Here is a 16,957-nt window from a genome sequence, read left to right on the forward strand (position 1 = left end):
TTGGAAGATCTAATTTGGAGACAATAAAAATCAACTATGGCCAAGAATAAAAGACACTTTGTTCACGAAAGGTTAATTAAGGATAAAAATATCTTACTCTTCTCAGGAAAGAAATTAATGCTGGGTTTTACAAAGCCATGGAAGAGCTTCTTACCGCAGGATGGCAAGGTAAATGCTCCGATGCTCATAGGAATTGAATGAGCATTGGAGCATTTACCTCGCCAGTCCGTAGTAAGAAGCTCTTCCGCCGTTTAGTAAAAGGAGCCCTAAGCCATTAATGTTCTAGGATTAGCACAGCTGGAAGCAAATTAAATTTTGGAGGAGGGAGCCCGAAAGATATGATCTCTCAATAGCCCTTTTTTTCCTAGCAGGACTCTCATTCCCATCCACCCCCAGCATTTTCAGATTCTACAGGGAAAATTCTGGTTAGGTGTATTCTGGTAGGCAGCCTTTACCCATCTGGGCTAGCCAAAAGTGAATGAGAACTGGGTCTCAAACTCTTGCTGTGTAGGTAGCTCTTGTTTGCCCCCTAGTGGATATGTGGCAAAGGTTCTGAAATCTGGTGCACATGAATATCTGTCAGGAAGGCTACAACCTACCCTGACTGCAATATACAGTACGTAACTATAGAAGCATAAGCACCAGGGAGACAGCAATCAGTAAAAATATTCTAGCAACTGAAAGTGTGGAAGGCTTTTAAAGATTTATAACATTTTATTGACTGCAATACTAAAAAAAGATATTGAAGAAGAACACAGTGAGTCAGAGGGTAAACTCAACAGGTTCATTTGCTTGAATCTGTATTTACATACCATTCACAAAGAAATTTTGCAAAAGATTTGAAAAAATAACAAGTGAGACAATGTCATCACTTCCTCTCCCATATATGTGAAAGTAGAACTATGACTCACCTTGGACCTCCACTCACACTCTTTAATCCCTGTAAAAAATTTTAAAAAACCTTGCTCTTCTCTCTTGACAGCTTGGCATCAAGATTATGAGGAAGGAAGAAAGCAGCCAGCTTCCATGATCCTCCCTCCCATTTAATTTTATGTGTATAATCTATATGCATCCACCATCCTGCTAAATATTTCCTCTGCATGGATGTGTAAGGGCACTTTTAGAAAAAAAATTTGCCAAGGATTATATTTGCAGAATTCGTGAAATGGTTTGTGTGAATATTCAGCAGTAGTTTGTCAAACTCTCTTAAGGAGCTGGCATTGTAGGTTGTTAGTTAAGGAAAGCATCTGCTTTGTTAATATACTCAGCAAGAGATTCTAGCTGTATTCTGTGTAGTAAGGGATAAAAGAGCAGGACTAAAATATTCATTTTTCTGGCATGATGTAACATCACATCACAAGAAAACTCATTAAAATAGTGGGAAAGTTTTGTCATCCAATATCCCAAGTTTTATGGGCTTTCTGAGATCTTGATTACAATCTTCAAGAGTCCAGGACCTAAGTACAATTGATAGAGCTGCAGAGGTATCTATCTCGCCCAGTGTTGTTGACGCAGGAGCAGAAAGCTTTAAAACCATGATGGAAGAGCGCATTGCGCCCAAACTGAAATTGGATCCTCTTGCTTAATTTTTCCGTGGACAGAGTTGAATATTTGAAGGCGACGCAAGAGCTTGCATAAATGTTGCATGACTGCTCTATCTCTGTCTTCCGCACAAGATTAATGGACAACATGATGTTCTTTCTTTCCCTTTTTGTAGAAATTATTGTGCCTACTACTTCTAGTCCTGTCACGAGCCCAGGTTAGTATCCACATACATTCCCAGAGTATGTTTGGGTACTTCGTCATTGCTCAAGGCTTTGCTGTTTTCATACTAATCAACGGATCAGAGATACACGCGCGGTATCCTGACCCTACTGCTAAAATGCCTGCTTCTGACCTCCGCTTGACCCTCCTCCATGGCTTCCTAAGTTTCAAACTTCAGTTGGAGCACACGAGTCTGCATTTCAGCTATAATGAGCGCAATCGAAAGCATGACACGGCTTATCCTGTTGAAACTGCCCCAGTTGTGAAGTAACCTGTGATAATGTGTGGCTGTTTACCTATGCTGTGCAAGCAAGATGTTCGTTCCTGATCTCTGGTTTGCATGATTGTGCAAAACTCGAGGAAATGTAGCATTAATGAAAAGAACAGCAACGACTATATTACGACTATTGTGAGCAAGTGCTGCTCAGTTCATATGTAGAACTGAGTGGCATTGCCGGTTGCTATTATGTATACAGTACGGTTTACTAAATGCTGATAACAGACAAAAAAAATGTACATCTTGGGACTTATTTCCTGGTGACATGGATTCTAAGTGGTAATATACAGTAAAGCACGTGTGATGAGCGAACACTTTCTCATCTGAGGCTATGATTTATCGAAGAAAGTGTAGACTCACACATCAGAAAATATCAGGTGAAGAACTGGGTCTTGGAACAGTAATTTTGTACGTTACCATATAATTTTTGCAACACTGCTGTCTCCTGTGCTTAGAGCAGTGTGAAAGGTGTTGGTGAGCTATTTGCAGTGAAATTTGCCATTAGCTGTCTTGCTGCTGAACGCTTCATGCACTTTTCCAGCTGAAGGCTTTTCTCTCACCAGGGCTTGCCTGACTAGCGAGCAGCTTGCTACATCTCTGCCATCTTTTTTGTTGAAAGCACAGAATTCATTTAACCCTTTGTATACCGCCTGCCATTCTGTTTTCTTTTCCCATAAACATACTTCTTTACAGGACTTTTTTTTTACAGATTCGGCTATTTTTTTTTCAGTACAGTCCGCAAGGTATGTAGTAATGTTTTTACTATGCTGATCGTGTGTACTGACAAAACAATTTATAAGTTCAGACAGTATGGGGCTGTTTTACTAAACCACTGTAAAAATTTTTAGTTACCACAACTTAGCATTAGGCTTTAGCCTACGGTAGCTTACGGTGTTCAGTTCAGTTTTAACGCTGCAACCACTGGGGGAATTTCCATTATTTTTGTACTGAAGGCTGTGTGTTAACGCTGAGGTTTAACATGTGGTACTTGTTCCTGCTTAACATGGGACTTAGCACTTCCTGTTTTGGCAGTAAGTGGATGCGCGTTAACTCTGCGTTAGGCAGTTCGCACATGCTCATTGTAGCCCATTCACTGCCAGATATCTTCCATGCCCACTCTACCTATACCACACCCCCATAACAAAATGCACTTAGGCCCCGATTGTATAAAAAAAACACTAAAGTTAGCTGCTTTGGTCAGTCTGCCTAGCCAATCTAAGCGCCTAACTTAATTTTTTTTTTTTAAATTCTCTTAATCAGCTCAGAAAGTGCCATCAAAAGCCAATTACAAACATTTTTAAAAATTAATTAGACAGTAGACATCTATACCGAGGCGCCTACTGGGAAATAGGCATGGTTAGGGGCAGATTTGAGGTGGATTTGGGGGTATGTCGGAGCTCTTTAAAAATAAGTTTTCCCACGGCGTACTTCTTTCTTGCGCCGAATTGTCGGCGCGCTGGGGTCTGGCGCGCGATTATCCTGTCACCTCGGAAATACACAGGAGTGTCATAGAAAAATCATGTGTATTAGTCTTGTTGGAACCTAATCTGCTATCGTTTGTATATGGAGCTTAGGTTGATTTGTATATAATTTGTAAACCGCATAGTTAATATGCGGTATATACATTTTTAAATAAATAAATGTGATCTTCCAAAGCTCCCTGCTTCAGTCACTGGCATAAAAACCTCCCCTTAGTGTGCCTAAACATTCAGGGCCTGATTCTCCAAAGTGCGTCCCGATGTTAGGCAGCTGTAGGCGTCCTACAGCTGTCTAATCAGCCAATCGGGATGCACGTTTTAAAAAAAAAAAATGCTCCCCCAGGCAGGCCTGAAGGCGCCTCCGGGAGCCTAGGGAGACCCGCAAGATGCCTAAGCTCGCCTAAGAGCCTTAGGCGAACCTAGGCGGCCCTACGTGTCTCCCTAGTAGAGGAGAAGCTTAAAATGTAGGCCAGCAAAATGCTGGTCTACATTGTAAGTAGACGCGGACGCTATATGTAATGTAATGTAATGTAATTTATTTCTTATATATTGCTAAACTCCGTTAGGATTCTAAGCGGTTTACAGAAAAAAAAAAAAACAGATAATAGGATGCATTAAAATTATAAGTAAAATATAAGTAAAATAGGTACTTAGATATTCCCTTACTGTCCCGAAGGCTCACAATCTAACTAAAGTACCTAGAAAAATGACAATTAGTAGAGTAATGAAAAAAATTTAAATAGAGATAGATGAGAAAAAAATAAGAAAATAAACATTCTAATAAGACTACAATGGTCTAAAGGACTTTGAAAGGTTGAAAAAAGAGGGGAGATAGGAAATAGAAGTAGGAGGGAGAACCGTTGAAACTATAGAATTCTTGGGAAATTTAAATGCCTACAGCTGCCTAAAATTGGGACGCACTTTGGAGAATCAGGCCCTCAATGCCTACCGACTCCTAAGAATACTTAGGCACCGCTAGGTGTGATTCTATAAACAGCGCCTTGCAGATGATTGACAGCTGCACCTAAATTAGGTTGCTAGATTTCCGCTTTGAAAAAAAAAAAAGAGGACGTCTGGCCCTGCCCCGTTCCGCCTCCTGCTCCGCCCCGTTCCTCCTCCAGCCCTGCCCCGAGCTCGAAGGCCGCATTTGGAAGCCTTCGCACATGCATGGACGCTGACGCAATGACGTCATCGCGCTGCCAGCCGCGCATGAGCAAAGGCTTCCAGACGCGGCCTCCGAGCTAAGGATTGCCAAAACCCGGACAAACTGCCGGGTTTTGGAAATCCCTCCAGGCAACCGGACAGTCCTCTAAAAAGAGGACATGTACAGGTTTTCCCGCATGTACGACAACCCCACACCTAAAGGTGCCTACAATTGAGGCGCCATTTATCCAAACCGGACCTTAATGTATCGTTTGCCCCATGCTAAAGGCAAAAATGCCACAAAGCTCATTAACGCTGCTCTGTGCTAACCAGTTAGGGCTCCTTTTACGAAGGTGTGCTTGCGTTTTTAGCGCACGCACCGTATGAGCGTGCGCTATAGCGCGGTGCTAGATGAAAAACTACCGCCTGCTCAAGAGGAGGCGGTAGCGGCTAGCGCGTGGCATTTTAGCGCGCGCTACTCCGCACATTAAGGCCGTAATGCGCCTTTGTAAAAGGAGCCCTTAGTGTGGCATAAACTGGGCGTTAACCCCCAATTCTATATAATGCCCCACAAGTTAGGTGCCAAGTGAGAGCCTAACTTTTTGGCACTCAAATGGAGTTAAGTGTCAAAATAGGGGTAAATGGCATATGTGTTACTGCTCTTAGATACTTTTCTATAAGGTAGCTCCTAAGTGTTTTAGGGGTCCATTTACAAAGATGCAGTAGAAAGTGGCCTCAGTGTATACTTAGGTGGATTTTTCCTGCACACTAAGGCTGTTTTTACTTCAGCCAGAAAATAGTCAATTTTTCCAAATCGATGGCCATGTGCTAATGTTGCCATTGCAGTGTGACCGTTACCAAAAATTAGCACAAGAGGCCTTACCACCTCCTGCTGGTTCATAGACAACCCCGCGAAAGACAAAGGCGCGCGCCGACAACTGAGCGCAAGACAGAGGTGCGCGCTGAAGAAAATTACAGTTTTAGGGGCTCCGACGGGGGGTTTTGTTGGGGAGCCCCCCCAGTTTACTTAATAGAGATCGCGCCGTCGTTGTGGGGGGTTGTAACCCTCCACATTTTACTGTAAACTTAACTTTTTCCCTAAAAACAGGGAAAAAGTGAAGTTTTCAGTAAAATGTGGGGCGTTACAACCCCCCACACCCCCCACAATGCCCCCACAACGCGGCGCGATCTCTATTAAGTAAAGTGGGGGGTTCCCCCCCACACACACACACACCCCCTGTCAGAGCCGTAAAAACAGTAATTTTCTGCGGCGCGCGCCTCCGCGCTGCGCTCAATTGTCTGCGCGCGCCTTTGTCCCAGCGCGCTTTTGACCTGACACCCCTCCTGCTTTGTAAGCAGTAAGGCCCAGATTCTCTATAAGGCGCTGGTTTGTAAGGCAATTTTTTAAAAAAATATTTAAATGACGTTTTTCACTGATTCTCAAGGCACCTACTGGCAGCTCAAAAATCAGCACCAGAAGTGGCGTTAGGTGCTGTAAAGTGCCCACAAAGGCACAATTTAAATCAAAGGTAGGCACCAGAAATGTAAGCCTGGAAAACCCCAGCTTACCTTTCTGGCACCTACCTTTGCTGGGGGGCGCGATTCTCTAACCGGCGCCATCATGTGATTGACATGGAATCAGCGGCCACCGACAACGGCACCAGTTAGAGAATCCGGGCCTAAGGGTTCTCGTACCAATCTTGTGCTAATCAGCGCAGAAATGTCCACTATCCATTGTCGAGAATACAACAGGAACTCATGGCAGCCATTTTGATGACGGCTCTGCACGGGGCAGGAGTGTAGGACAATCGATCCTGCCCCAAGTTGCCGCTAGACCACCAGGTAAGGTCTGGGGAAGATCCGATGCAGAGTTTTGTTTAAAAAAAAAAAAAAAAATTGCGAAAAACCGAATCCGCGGGTACTGAAATTGCGTATTCAGAGGGAGAACTATATTTATTTATTTATTGTACAAACTCCCATTTCATTGAATAAATTCCTTTAAAAGTGTATCCCAAAACTACTGGTCATGCGTGTGAAGGGGCATAATCAAAAGATATGTCTAATTCGGTTTGGGGGCTTAAGTCGCTAGTTGGCCAAAGTCGGCAGTGCCTAAAATCCATTCTCGAAAAATATGTCCAAAATATATATATATTTTTATTTTATTTTTTTTGAAAATCAGCTAACTGTACCTCCAGCCGATTTGATCGCCCAGATCGCTAAGTCGTCTATCTTTATTCCCCATTCTTGTCCAAAAATTTGTCCCAAGTCAAAAACACCTAGAAAAAGACCTTTTGGACGTGGGAGGGGCCAGCAAAGTAATGGACTGGACACCCAGACATAGCAACAGAGTAGTGAGACACCTTACAGGGCACTGCTGCATACCTCACAAAAAGGATGCCACATAAACATCTCACCATAGCTCCCTTATAGGTCATGGTGAGCCCCCCCCCCAAAAAAAAACACCCCCAAAACCTACTATACCACCTGTCTACAACCCCAATACCCTTATGGCTGCAGGTGGCACCTATATGGCAGTACAATAAAGTTGGGGGGTGCACATGTTCCACCACAAATGCAGTAATTAGAGTGGCTTATGGACTTGGGTCCTCCTCTCTATGGTTCACTAGCCCACCCCCCAGATTAATTAAGCCACCTTTATGCAGCTCTACTAGGCTTTTCTATGTTAGGTGCTGATGTTCTAGAGGCAGGTATGACGTTTTTCTTACGATTTTTATGGTGTTGTGGTGGTAGGGGTGGCAGTGGGGGGGTTGTACTTTGTTTGCAGTGCTTATCTGGTCACTTTGGATACCTTTTTGTCACTTAGACTTGTTTTTACATATGCCTAAGTCACAATGTACAAGTTCCATCCAGGCAGCCTTGTTAAACTTTTGGTTATACTTGTAGTACGACTAAGGGCTCCTTTTACTAAGCTGCGATAATGTTTTTAGCACGCGCAGAATTTTAGCACACGCTAAACCTGCGCTATGTGACTAGAACTAACGCCAGCTCAATGCTGGCATTAGCGTCTAGAGCACGCGGCAATTTAGCGTGCTCTTCTCCAGCCCATCCGAGGGCTGCTAAAGGCCAGCGTGTCCCGCCTCCTCTTCAGCCCACTGCGGGCCGCGGAAAGCTTTTTCTCCGCTCCAGCGACTTCAAGGCAGAGGAAGAAGGAAGTTTCCTCCATCTTGTCCCTCCGCCCGACGCCACTCGTGCAGGAGGGATCTGCCCTGCCCTGCTGACTTGCTAGCCTGCTCTTCTCCAGCCCATCCAAGGGCTGTTAAAGGCAAGCGTGTCCCGGCTCCTCTTCAGCCCACTGCGGGCCGCCGAAAGCTTTTTCTCCGCTCCAGCGACTTCAAGGCAGAGGAAGGAGGAAGCTTCCTCCATCTTGTTCCTCCTTCCTCCACCCGATGCCACTCTTGCAGGAGTGTGCGGACCTGCTCTTCACTAGAAACTCTGCCCCCACAGCCCACCCAAGAGCTGCCAAAGCCCCTTCAACTTGGGCTCCTCTCTGCCTCACCTCACCTCACCTCACCGCCCTTCCCCCTCCTCGGCCTATCAAGGTCCACTGAGGGCCTCCAGACTCTCAGCTCCCCTTACCCAACCCGGACTCTGCCCATTGTCAAAGTTTACCACTGTTTATACCCCTGTTTCTGCACCATATTTTACTATTGTATTTGTTCATGTTTTGATGCTAAACTTTTTCTGTTTTTTTTTTGCTCAGTTCTGCACCAAACTGTACTCTCTGCCAAAGGTTTTTTACCAGTCTCTCACTTTTCGGTTGCCCCGTTTCCCCTAGCACATCCTGGGCTACACACATACCTTAACCATGCAATCCCCCTGTTACCCATTTACTGCCCCAAGTCTCTCCGCTCTAGGCACCACATGGAAAGCGCTTAGCCGTTAATTGTCCTCACTGATATAGCCCCCCCCCTTTAGTCCTAAAAAAAAAAAAAAGTCTCTCCTCCCTTCTCTCGGCCCCGTACTTAGCCAGCTTAATTTAAGTTCCCCTGCTCCTTCCTCAACCAACCCTACTCCCCCTTGCTGCAGACTCTCACACACCAACCACCCCACCATGAATCCATCCTTCTGGATCCTTCTCCTCCTACTCTGCTCACCTCTCTATCCTTCCCTCTGTCTGAAACCTCCCTCCCCCAACCTACTCGACCCCGCCAACACCAATACCATCTGCCCCAGACTCAGAATCCCCACACTGATACGCACCAGAAATTCCCCTCCCAAGAAAAACCCCCGAAAAGTCAACCAAGATTCTCTAAAGCCCCTGCCCCCTGCCAATCTTCCCAACACTGTCCCGGACTCTCTCACCCCAGTCCCGACACTTTACTGCAACGCCAGATCTGCATGCAATAAGACCCAAATCTTGAAAGACCTTCTAGACGAGCTCGACCCTGGATTCCTGTGCATCACAGAATCATGGATCGCCAAAGACGACCTATTCACACAAAATGAACTCCTCCCCCACGGTTACCAAGGCCTCTTCTCCCCCAGACCCAACCGAAAAGGAGGTGGTCTGGCACTCTTCTACAAATCTTTCTTCGACATCCAGCTCCTTGAGACGGGCACCCATGCTTCTCTAGAATATTTGCTTGCCTCGGTCAATGACGAACTCCGCACCCACCCATTGGGCATCCTAATACTATACCGACCACCCATCCCTTGGACCAAATCTTCCAATCTCGTCTATGAGACCATAACAAATGCCTTCCTTAAATTCCAAAGACTTCTGATTGTTGGTGATATCAATCTCCACCTCGACGACACAAATAACAATGATACATCCGAATTCAACAACTTCCTTACCTCTCTAGGTTTTCCCTCACCCACCCCATCCCCAACCCACGAAAAAGGGCATACTCTAGACTTCACCACCTTCATTGATCTTACCGCCTTCAAAACCTCAACTGACGACACTCGCTGGGAACAAGTCCCTTGGTCAGATCACTTCTTAGGGACTACCTGTCTCCCCGTCTTCATGTCACATCTTGACTCCCCACCCCACTCCTCCCATTCCATAACCTTCCGCAAAAAAACCTCGAGCAACCTGTTCTGGTCCAAACTCCTCAACAAACTCTCCTCCAACCCTAGACCTACAGACCCCGAATCACATTGGCACAACTGGACCGCCCTCTCCGAGTCCACTTACCACTCCCTTGCTCCATTAACCACCAAAACCATCTCCTACCCCCGAAAGGCCCCCTGGTACCTACCTTTTCATAGAGAATTGAAACAGAAATGTCGCGCTTTGGAGCGCAAATGGAAAAAATCTAAATCCCCCTCTGATAGACAGACCTGGAGGGCTAATATTAAATTTTACAATTCAACATTAACAAAAGCCAGGAAAAACTTCTTTGGAGACAAGATCTCTAGATCCAACAACCAGATCAGTGCGCTGTTCAACATCTGGCGCTCCCTAACTACAAAAAAAGACCCACCTTTGCTTCCACCATCTCTATCAGCCGATGCCCTTGCAAATTTCTTTAATGAAAAGGTTACCACTCTAAGATGCTCCTTCCCTCCCACAGTCTCCTACAATTCCCTGACCTCTATTGATCTCAACCCTACCTTACCTGTATCCACCCCCATTCCTGCCGACAGATCCTGGACCGCCTTCGAGCTTGTCTCTGAACCGCAAGTCTCCAAACTCTGCCTCAAACTAAAAATTTGCAAGTGCATTTTGGATCCTTTCCCCTCCTATCTATTCGAGAATATCCCTACACAGGCCATCGCTTCCCTCACCGACCTTATAAACTCTGCCCTAACATCGGGCCTTTTCTCCCCCAACATGGGACACATTTCATTGTCCCCTCTACTGAAAAAGGCCGACCTTGATCCTTCCATTCCATCTAACTACCGTCCTATAGCAAATATCCCTCTCCTAACCAAGTTATTAGAATCCATCATATCCACTCAACTCTCATCCTACCTAGAACGATTCTCTATCCTCCTACTCCACCAATTCGGCTTCAGACCCAACTTCAGCACCGAATCCCTCTTGGCCTCACTAATCTCTAAGGTGCAACAACTCCATTCTCGCAACAAATTCGCTGTTCTTCTTCAATTCAACCTCTCCGCAGCCTTCGATGTCGTTCACCACGACATCCTAATCTTCCAACTCTCCGAAATAGGCATAAGCTCCACAGTCTTTGATTGGTTCTCGAAATTCCTACGCTTCCGCTCCTACACCGTTTACACAAACGGTACCTCATCCCCCGCCTGGAAGCCGAAATGTGGAGTCCCGCAAGGCTCACCCCTCTCCTCTATCCTTTTCAACATCTACATGTCCTCTCTGAAACTCCTTCATCTATCCCCCCTAGAAACTCTCTACTCCTAAGCTGACGACATCCTCATCCTCCTCGAAACCGACTCGAACCTCTCGAACCTCGCTGAGAACATCTCCACATGTATTACGAACCTCCAATCCTGGGCCCAATCTGTACAAATGAAACTGAATGAGTCCAAAACCAAACTACTTTGGCTCGGCCCAATTTCAGATCATTTACCCACCTCCATCCCTCTACCTTCCGGCTCCACTCTTCAGCTTGAGTTCTTAAGCAAAGTCCTAGGCATCATCTTAGACTCCTCTCTCTCCTTCAACGATCACCTCAACTCCCTGGTAAAAAAATGCTTCTTTAGCCTCCACATGTTGAGGAAAGTAAGATCTTGCTTTCATCATTCTCATTTCGCCATCCTCGTTCAATCCACCATCCTCTCTAGACTGGACTACTGCAACTCCATCTATATAAGCCTAACTAAGAAAAACCTCCATAGACTTCAGCTAATTCAGAACGCCGCGGCCAAGCTTATTTTCGCAAAAGGAAGTTCGATCACGTTTCCCCACTCCTCTCCAAGCTTCACTGGCTCCCAGTATACTCCAGAGTCCTCTATAAATGTGCCTGCATAGCCTTCAAGATTCTACATGGCGTCCTTCCTCCCGTTATCCCACTCTTCTGGAATTACTCAAACCCGCTCTCTTCTAGACCCTCCCAAAAACTGAAACTATCTTTCCCATCTATAAAAGGTATATCCCACGCAGGAAAACTTGGAACATCCCTCCCCTTTAGAACCACAGAACTCTGGAACAACCTCTCATCCTCGCTCAGAAATTCTAGCACTTCCAATCCTTCCGTAAACACTTGAAAACTTGGCTCTTCTCAAAAATCTAATCACCTCCCGTTCTCTAGTACCCTGTCCCTCTCTATCTTCTCAGTCCCTCTCCTATATCCCTTCTTTGTAGCTCCGAGCTCCGTGCCGAGCTCTGCGCATGCGGAGATAGTGCGGTATACAAACCTAAGGTTTAGTTTAGTTTAGTTTAGTTTAGCTAAAACCGCTATCGCAGCTTAGTAAAAGGAGCCCTAAGTCTAGGTCAGCCCAAGTCCCGCCCAAATTCCACTCTCACCACTCCTCCTAAAACGCCCCTTTTAGCTCTGGGCGTACAACAGCACTGAAAAGGCCTAAGCTGTTTTTAGGTACGTCTAAACCCATTTCGATTATCGGCACTTGAATGACTTGTCTTTTAGATTGTCCAAGTGCCAATTTAGGCGGGTTTTTAGACTTTTTAAAAAAAATTATTATTATGAGCCTCGTAGGATTTTTACAAACATGTGTCTTCTCCATGGTTCCCTGAAGAATAGATTCCCTAATACTTCACAGCTGAATCCGTCTCCATAATTTCAATAAGTCTGTACTTTTGAAAACAGTCATGCCTTTAGGAGTATAAACAGAGAAATGGTTGTGCAGTGGGCAATCAATATCCGTAGAAGCCGAAAGAGCTGGAAATTCTCATCTTTTGTGAAACATTGACTTTATTGTACTACCTCAGCAAAGTATATGCTGAGATTCAAAATAGCTTTTTGACTCCAAAGTAGATTTATCAAATTTAGGGAAATTCTCATTAAGGTTAAGTGTTCAATAAGAAAAATACATCAAAGCAATTGCAGTGTATCAGAGACAGATTCTCTTGTATTTTGCACAAAGAATAGGATATAAATCTCTGAAAAATGACCTACTTCCTACACAATTCTGTACTTTAAAGGAAATTGTGTGTCTAATTTAAAATGATACATTCATTCAATCTGGGATCATTTCTGTACAGCCAAATTTAGTTGTACCTTTTGATGGAAAGTATTTAGGGAAAAGGCAGATATTCAAATTATTTTTTTTTTAAGAAAAAAGAAATCTGGTACACTGAAAAGAAAAAAAAAATACATTGTTGTACCTAGGTTGGCCACTGCTGGAAACAGGATAATGGGCTTGATGGATCTTCGATCCATCCCAGTATGGCAACTGTTATGTTATTAGGTCAATGTTGAAAGTGATTTTAAGCAAAGCAGGAGAGTCTCCTGCCCACTTCAATCACTCTCAGTAGGTTGGCCACAAAGACAGTTAATTGAGCTGTACTTCTGATTATCAGCTCTAATTGTACAAAGGAAAACCAGGCAAGGGAGGGGCATTCTAGGGTGGAGTGAAGGAGGAACTAGCACTTACAGCTATTGGCGATATTCTTCAGTCCTGGCGCCCACAGAGCTGAATGAGCAGACAGGACCACACATAAAGTGGTCTTAACCTTGCTAGAGAATGACACGGTGGCGGTTTACCCGCGGCTACTGCGTTTAGCCGTGGGTAACCCGCCAAAAACGGGGAATGAAAATTAGCAGCCTCTGCGGGGACGGGGACAAGGCCATCACCGCCCCGTGGAGCGGTGAATGGTCTTGTCACCGCAGTGAGGCATAAAGGATTGTGCGGTCCCCGCAGCCCCCACCTGCCCGTCGGCTCGATCGTTTAACCAGCTTCCTCTCTCCACCTCACCTTAGTTTGCCGGCTTTCTTTTTCGGTGACTGGCGCCTGCTCAGTATTCAATCTTCTGCTCTGACCCAACCGGAAACAGGAAGTTGCAGCAGAGCAGAAGATTGAACTTTGAGCAGCCGCGCGTGCGCGGCTCTTTGAAAGCGTGCCGGTCGCCGAAAAAGAAAACCGGCAAACTAAGGAGAGCTGGAGAGCAGTAGCGTACCAAGGGGGGGGCGGGAGGGGCAAAAAAGGTAATGGCGCCAGGCCTTAGAGCACCGAGGCAGACCGCTTCTCCCCCCTCCCAGCCAAACCCCCGCTGACCCTCCTATCTCTCCCCCCCAAGTGAACCTTTCCAACCCTCCCAGCGAAAGCAGCAAACCTCCCTCCAGTAGCGTCGGCTTTCTCCTCCCTCTGCCGCATCACAGATGACGTCATCAGTGACGCGGCAGAGGGAGGAGAAAGCCGCGAAGGAGGTTTGCTGCTCTCGCTGGGAGGGTCGGAAAGGTTCAGGGGGGAGATAAGAGGGTCAGCGGGGGTTCGGCTGGGAGGGGGGAGAAGCGGTCTGCCTCAGTGCTCCATTACCTTCTTCGGGCAGCAGCAGCGTTTACAATTCGCTGCTGTTGACGGCTTCAGGCCTTGTTCTCTGCCGGGTCCTGCCTACTTCCTGTTTTCATGAAGACAGGACCCAACAGAGAGGAAGGCCTGAAGCGGGCAACAGCAGTGAATTGTGAATGCTGCTGCTGCCCGATGAAGTTCAGGACATCAGGACATCGGGGAAGGAGCAGGGAGAAATTGGCTGCTGGCTTGGGGGTGAGGGTAGGGAAAGAATCGTGGAAGAGGAGAAATTGGCACGATGGCTTTGTGGGGACTAGGGGGAGAGAGAAAGAAAGGAAAAAATAAAGAGGGGGCCAGGGGGAGAGAAAAAGAAAGGCAGAAATAAAGAGGGGTCAGGGGGAGAGAGAAAGAAAGGCAGAAAGCAAGAGGGGGACCAAGGGGAGAGAGAAAGAAAGGCAGAAATAAAGAGGGGGTCAAGAGGGAGAGAAAGAAAGGCAGAAAGAAAGAGGAGGGCCAGGGGGAGAGAGAAATAAAGAGGGAGGCCAAGGGAAGAGAGAAAGAAAGGCAGAAATAAAGAGGGGGGCCAGAGGGAGAGAGAAATAAAGGCAGAAATAAAGAGGAGGTCAAGGGGGAGAGAAAGAAAGGCAGAAAGAAAGAGGAGGGCCAGGGGGAGAGAAATAAAGAGGGAGGCCAGGGGGAGAGAGAAAGAAAGGCAGAGATAAAGAGGGGAGCCAGGGGGAGAGAGAAAGAAAGAGGGGGGGGCAGGAGAAGAAAGAAGGATCAGAAGAAGGACCAGAGACTCATGAAATCACTAGACAAAAAGGTAGGAAAATGATTTTATTTTCAACTTAGTGATCAAAATGTGTCCGTTTTGAGAATTTATATCTGCTGTCTATATTTTGCACTATGGCCCCCTTTTATTAAAATGCAATAGCGGTTTTTAGCGCAGGGAGCCTATGAGCGTCGAGAGCAGCATGGGGCATTCAGCGCAGCTCCCTGCGCTAAAAACCGCTATCGCAGTTTAGTAAAAAGGGAGGGGGAATATTTGTCTATTTTTGTATAGTTGTTACTGAGGTGACATTGCATAAAGTCATCTGCCTTGACCTCTTTGAAAACCCGCGGAATATAAATGATAATTAACATTTTCTCTGCGTACAGCGTGCTTTGTGTTTTTAAAATTTTATTGTTGGTAGATCATTTTGACTTGGCCACAAAGGTAAGGGGGAGGGAGGGAGGGGAGCTGCTGAAAGACATCTAGTAATCCTTGCAGGCTTGACTGTGCAGGGAATTATTTTTGTAAAATCATGTTTTGTTATGTGACTGGCATTATCTAGACTTTAATTTCTATGAATGAATAGAATGAAAAATGATATAAAATTACTTGCTTGCGGGGACCGCATGTTCCGGCTCACACAAGGAAGGAGGGGGTGAAAGGGAAAAAGTTTCTCTTCCTTGGAAATAGATTCTGAAGTGACCTCATCAAAGAAGACCAGCACCAAATGTACAAGAAATCCCTTAAACAATGTCAAAAGAGCCCAAAATAGAAAACCGCTACTGCCTTGAGACTCCATTATTGAAGGAATCAACTTGAAATCACAGAAGAGACAGGAAAAGGTTAAATGCCTCATGGAATCCTCAGGTACAAAACACAAACCAAATTGTGAATGAAATCAGAGCAGACAGTAAGAATTATAAAATTGATGTCATTATCCATCTGGAAAAAAAAGGCGTACTAGAAATAATGCCTCAGCAAAACAATTTTCAGAAGTTCTATTTGCTCATGGTAAGGGAGAAGAGAGACTGCTAGTGATGGTGGGGGGACTGATAGAAGATATGAAAGAAGGGTGGTAGAAAGGGAAGGGTGGTGGTGGAAAGGAATAGAACAGACATTGAAAGAGGGTAGAGAGGAACAGACCCTGAAAGGAAATGTGGAAGGCAGAGTGGGGAGAAGACGCTGGAAGGAAAGAAGACAGATGCCAGACTATGGGGGAAGGGAGGGAAGAAGATGGGTGCTAGACGGGGACGGTGATGGGGCGGTGAATGGGATGGCAGTGGCGGTGACGGGGCGGTGAAAGGGATGGCGGTGACGGTGACGGGGCGGTGAAGGGAACGGCGGTGACGGGGCGGTGCAGAGGATGGTGGGCCAGGGGCGGTGCAGTGACAGGGACATATTTTTTTCCCCGTGTCATTCTCTAACCTTGCCCACTTAACTATGCATGTGCCAGCACTGAATATCAGTTCGCACCTGCAAAACATCAGGGTAATGGCCATTATATGTCTAGGGTTCCTCCATACAAGAGCATACCTATCTCCACCTCCCCAAGAGTATTGATCCCTCCCCGGATCCCATCCCCCCAACAAATTAATCCACCATTCCAGGCTCCTCTCTCTCAAGAGAAGGTTCACTAATGGGCTCTCCACATGAAGGCCCACTTCCAGCCTCCTCCATCAGAGATGTATCTCTTCTTATCACCTCCACCCCCTATAGGTCCCCCTGATATATCATACTATTCTCTGATGGTCAAGTGGGATCTTCCAGGGAATGATCTGCAGTAAGTCCTGCCTATGCCAGCTCCCACCTTGAAAATGGCTGCTATGACCTAGCGGAAGTTTCACAGTAATGGTTTTTTTTAATTGTATTTTTAATGGGGCTTTTAATTAACAGCACAGATTAACTACTACTACTACTTATCATTTCTATAGCACTGTTAAGACATATGCAGTGCTGTATGTTAAAAAATTAAGCCAATTAAAAAAAATTAAGCTAGGCACTTAGGATGGCTAGGCAAACCAGTCTAGGTGCCAACTCAGCCCCCAGATTGCCCACAAAATTGCCAGTAAAAGAGGGGGTACGTTAGAGAAGAACTTGTTCTTCACAGAATTCTTCCTATCTGAAATACAACTTTGTTATTCTCTAGGACAGATAGTTCAAACTTTA

At 45.7% G+C, this 16,957-nt stretch overlaps 1 protein-coding gene across 3 annotated transcripts in view; it reads left to right on the plus strand.

Moving 5' to 3' along the window:
- The window catches only part of NEGR1 (neuronal growth regulator 1), a 658,067-nt gene that overhangs the window by 583,787 nt on the left and 57,323 nt on the right, over nt 1–16,957 (plus strand). The window contains exon 7 of one of the 3 annotated variants that reach the window (XM_033915302.1): nt 1,718–1,759. The exons of the other annotated variants lie outside the window; for them this stretch is intronic. Within the exon in view, the coding sequence (XP_033771193.1) occupies nt 1,718–1,759 (42 nt within the window). The remainder of the gene's footprint in view (nt 1–1,717; nt 1,760–16,957) is intronic. 3 annotated transcript variants of the gene reach the window in all.

This window comes from Geotrypetes seraphini, chromosome 12 (genome assembly GCF_902459505.1).
Source record: "Geotrypetes seraphini chromosome 12, aGeoSer1.1, whole genome shotgun sequence".
Taxonomy (NCBI): Eukaryota; Metazoa; Chordata; class Amphibia; order Gymnophiona; family Dermophiidae; genus Geotrypetes; species Geotrypetes seraphini.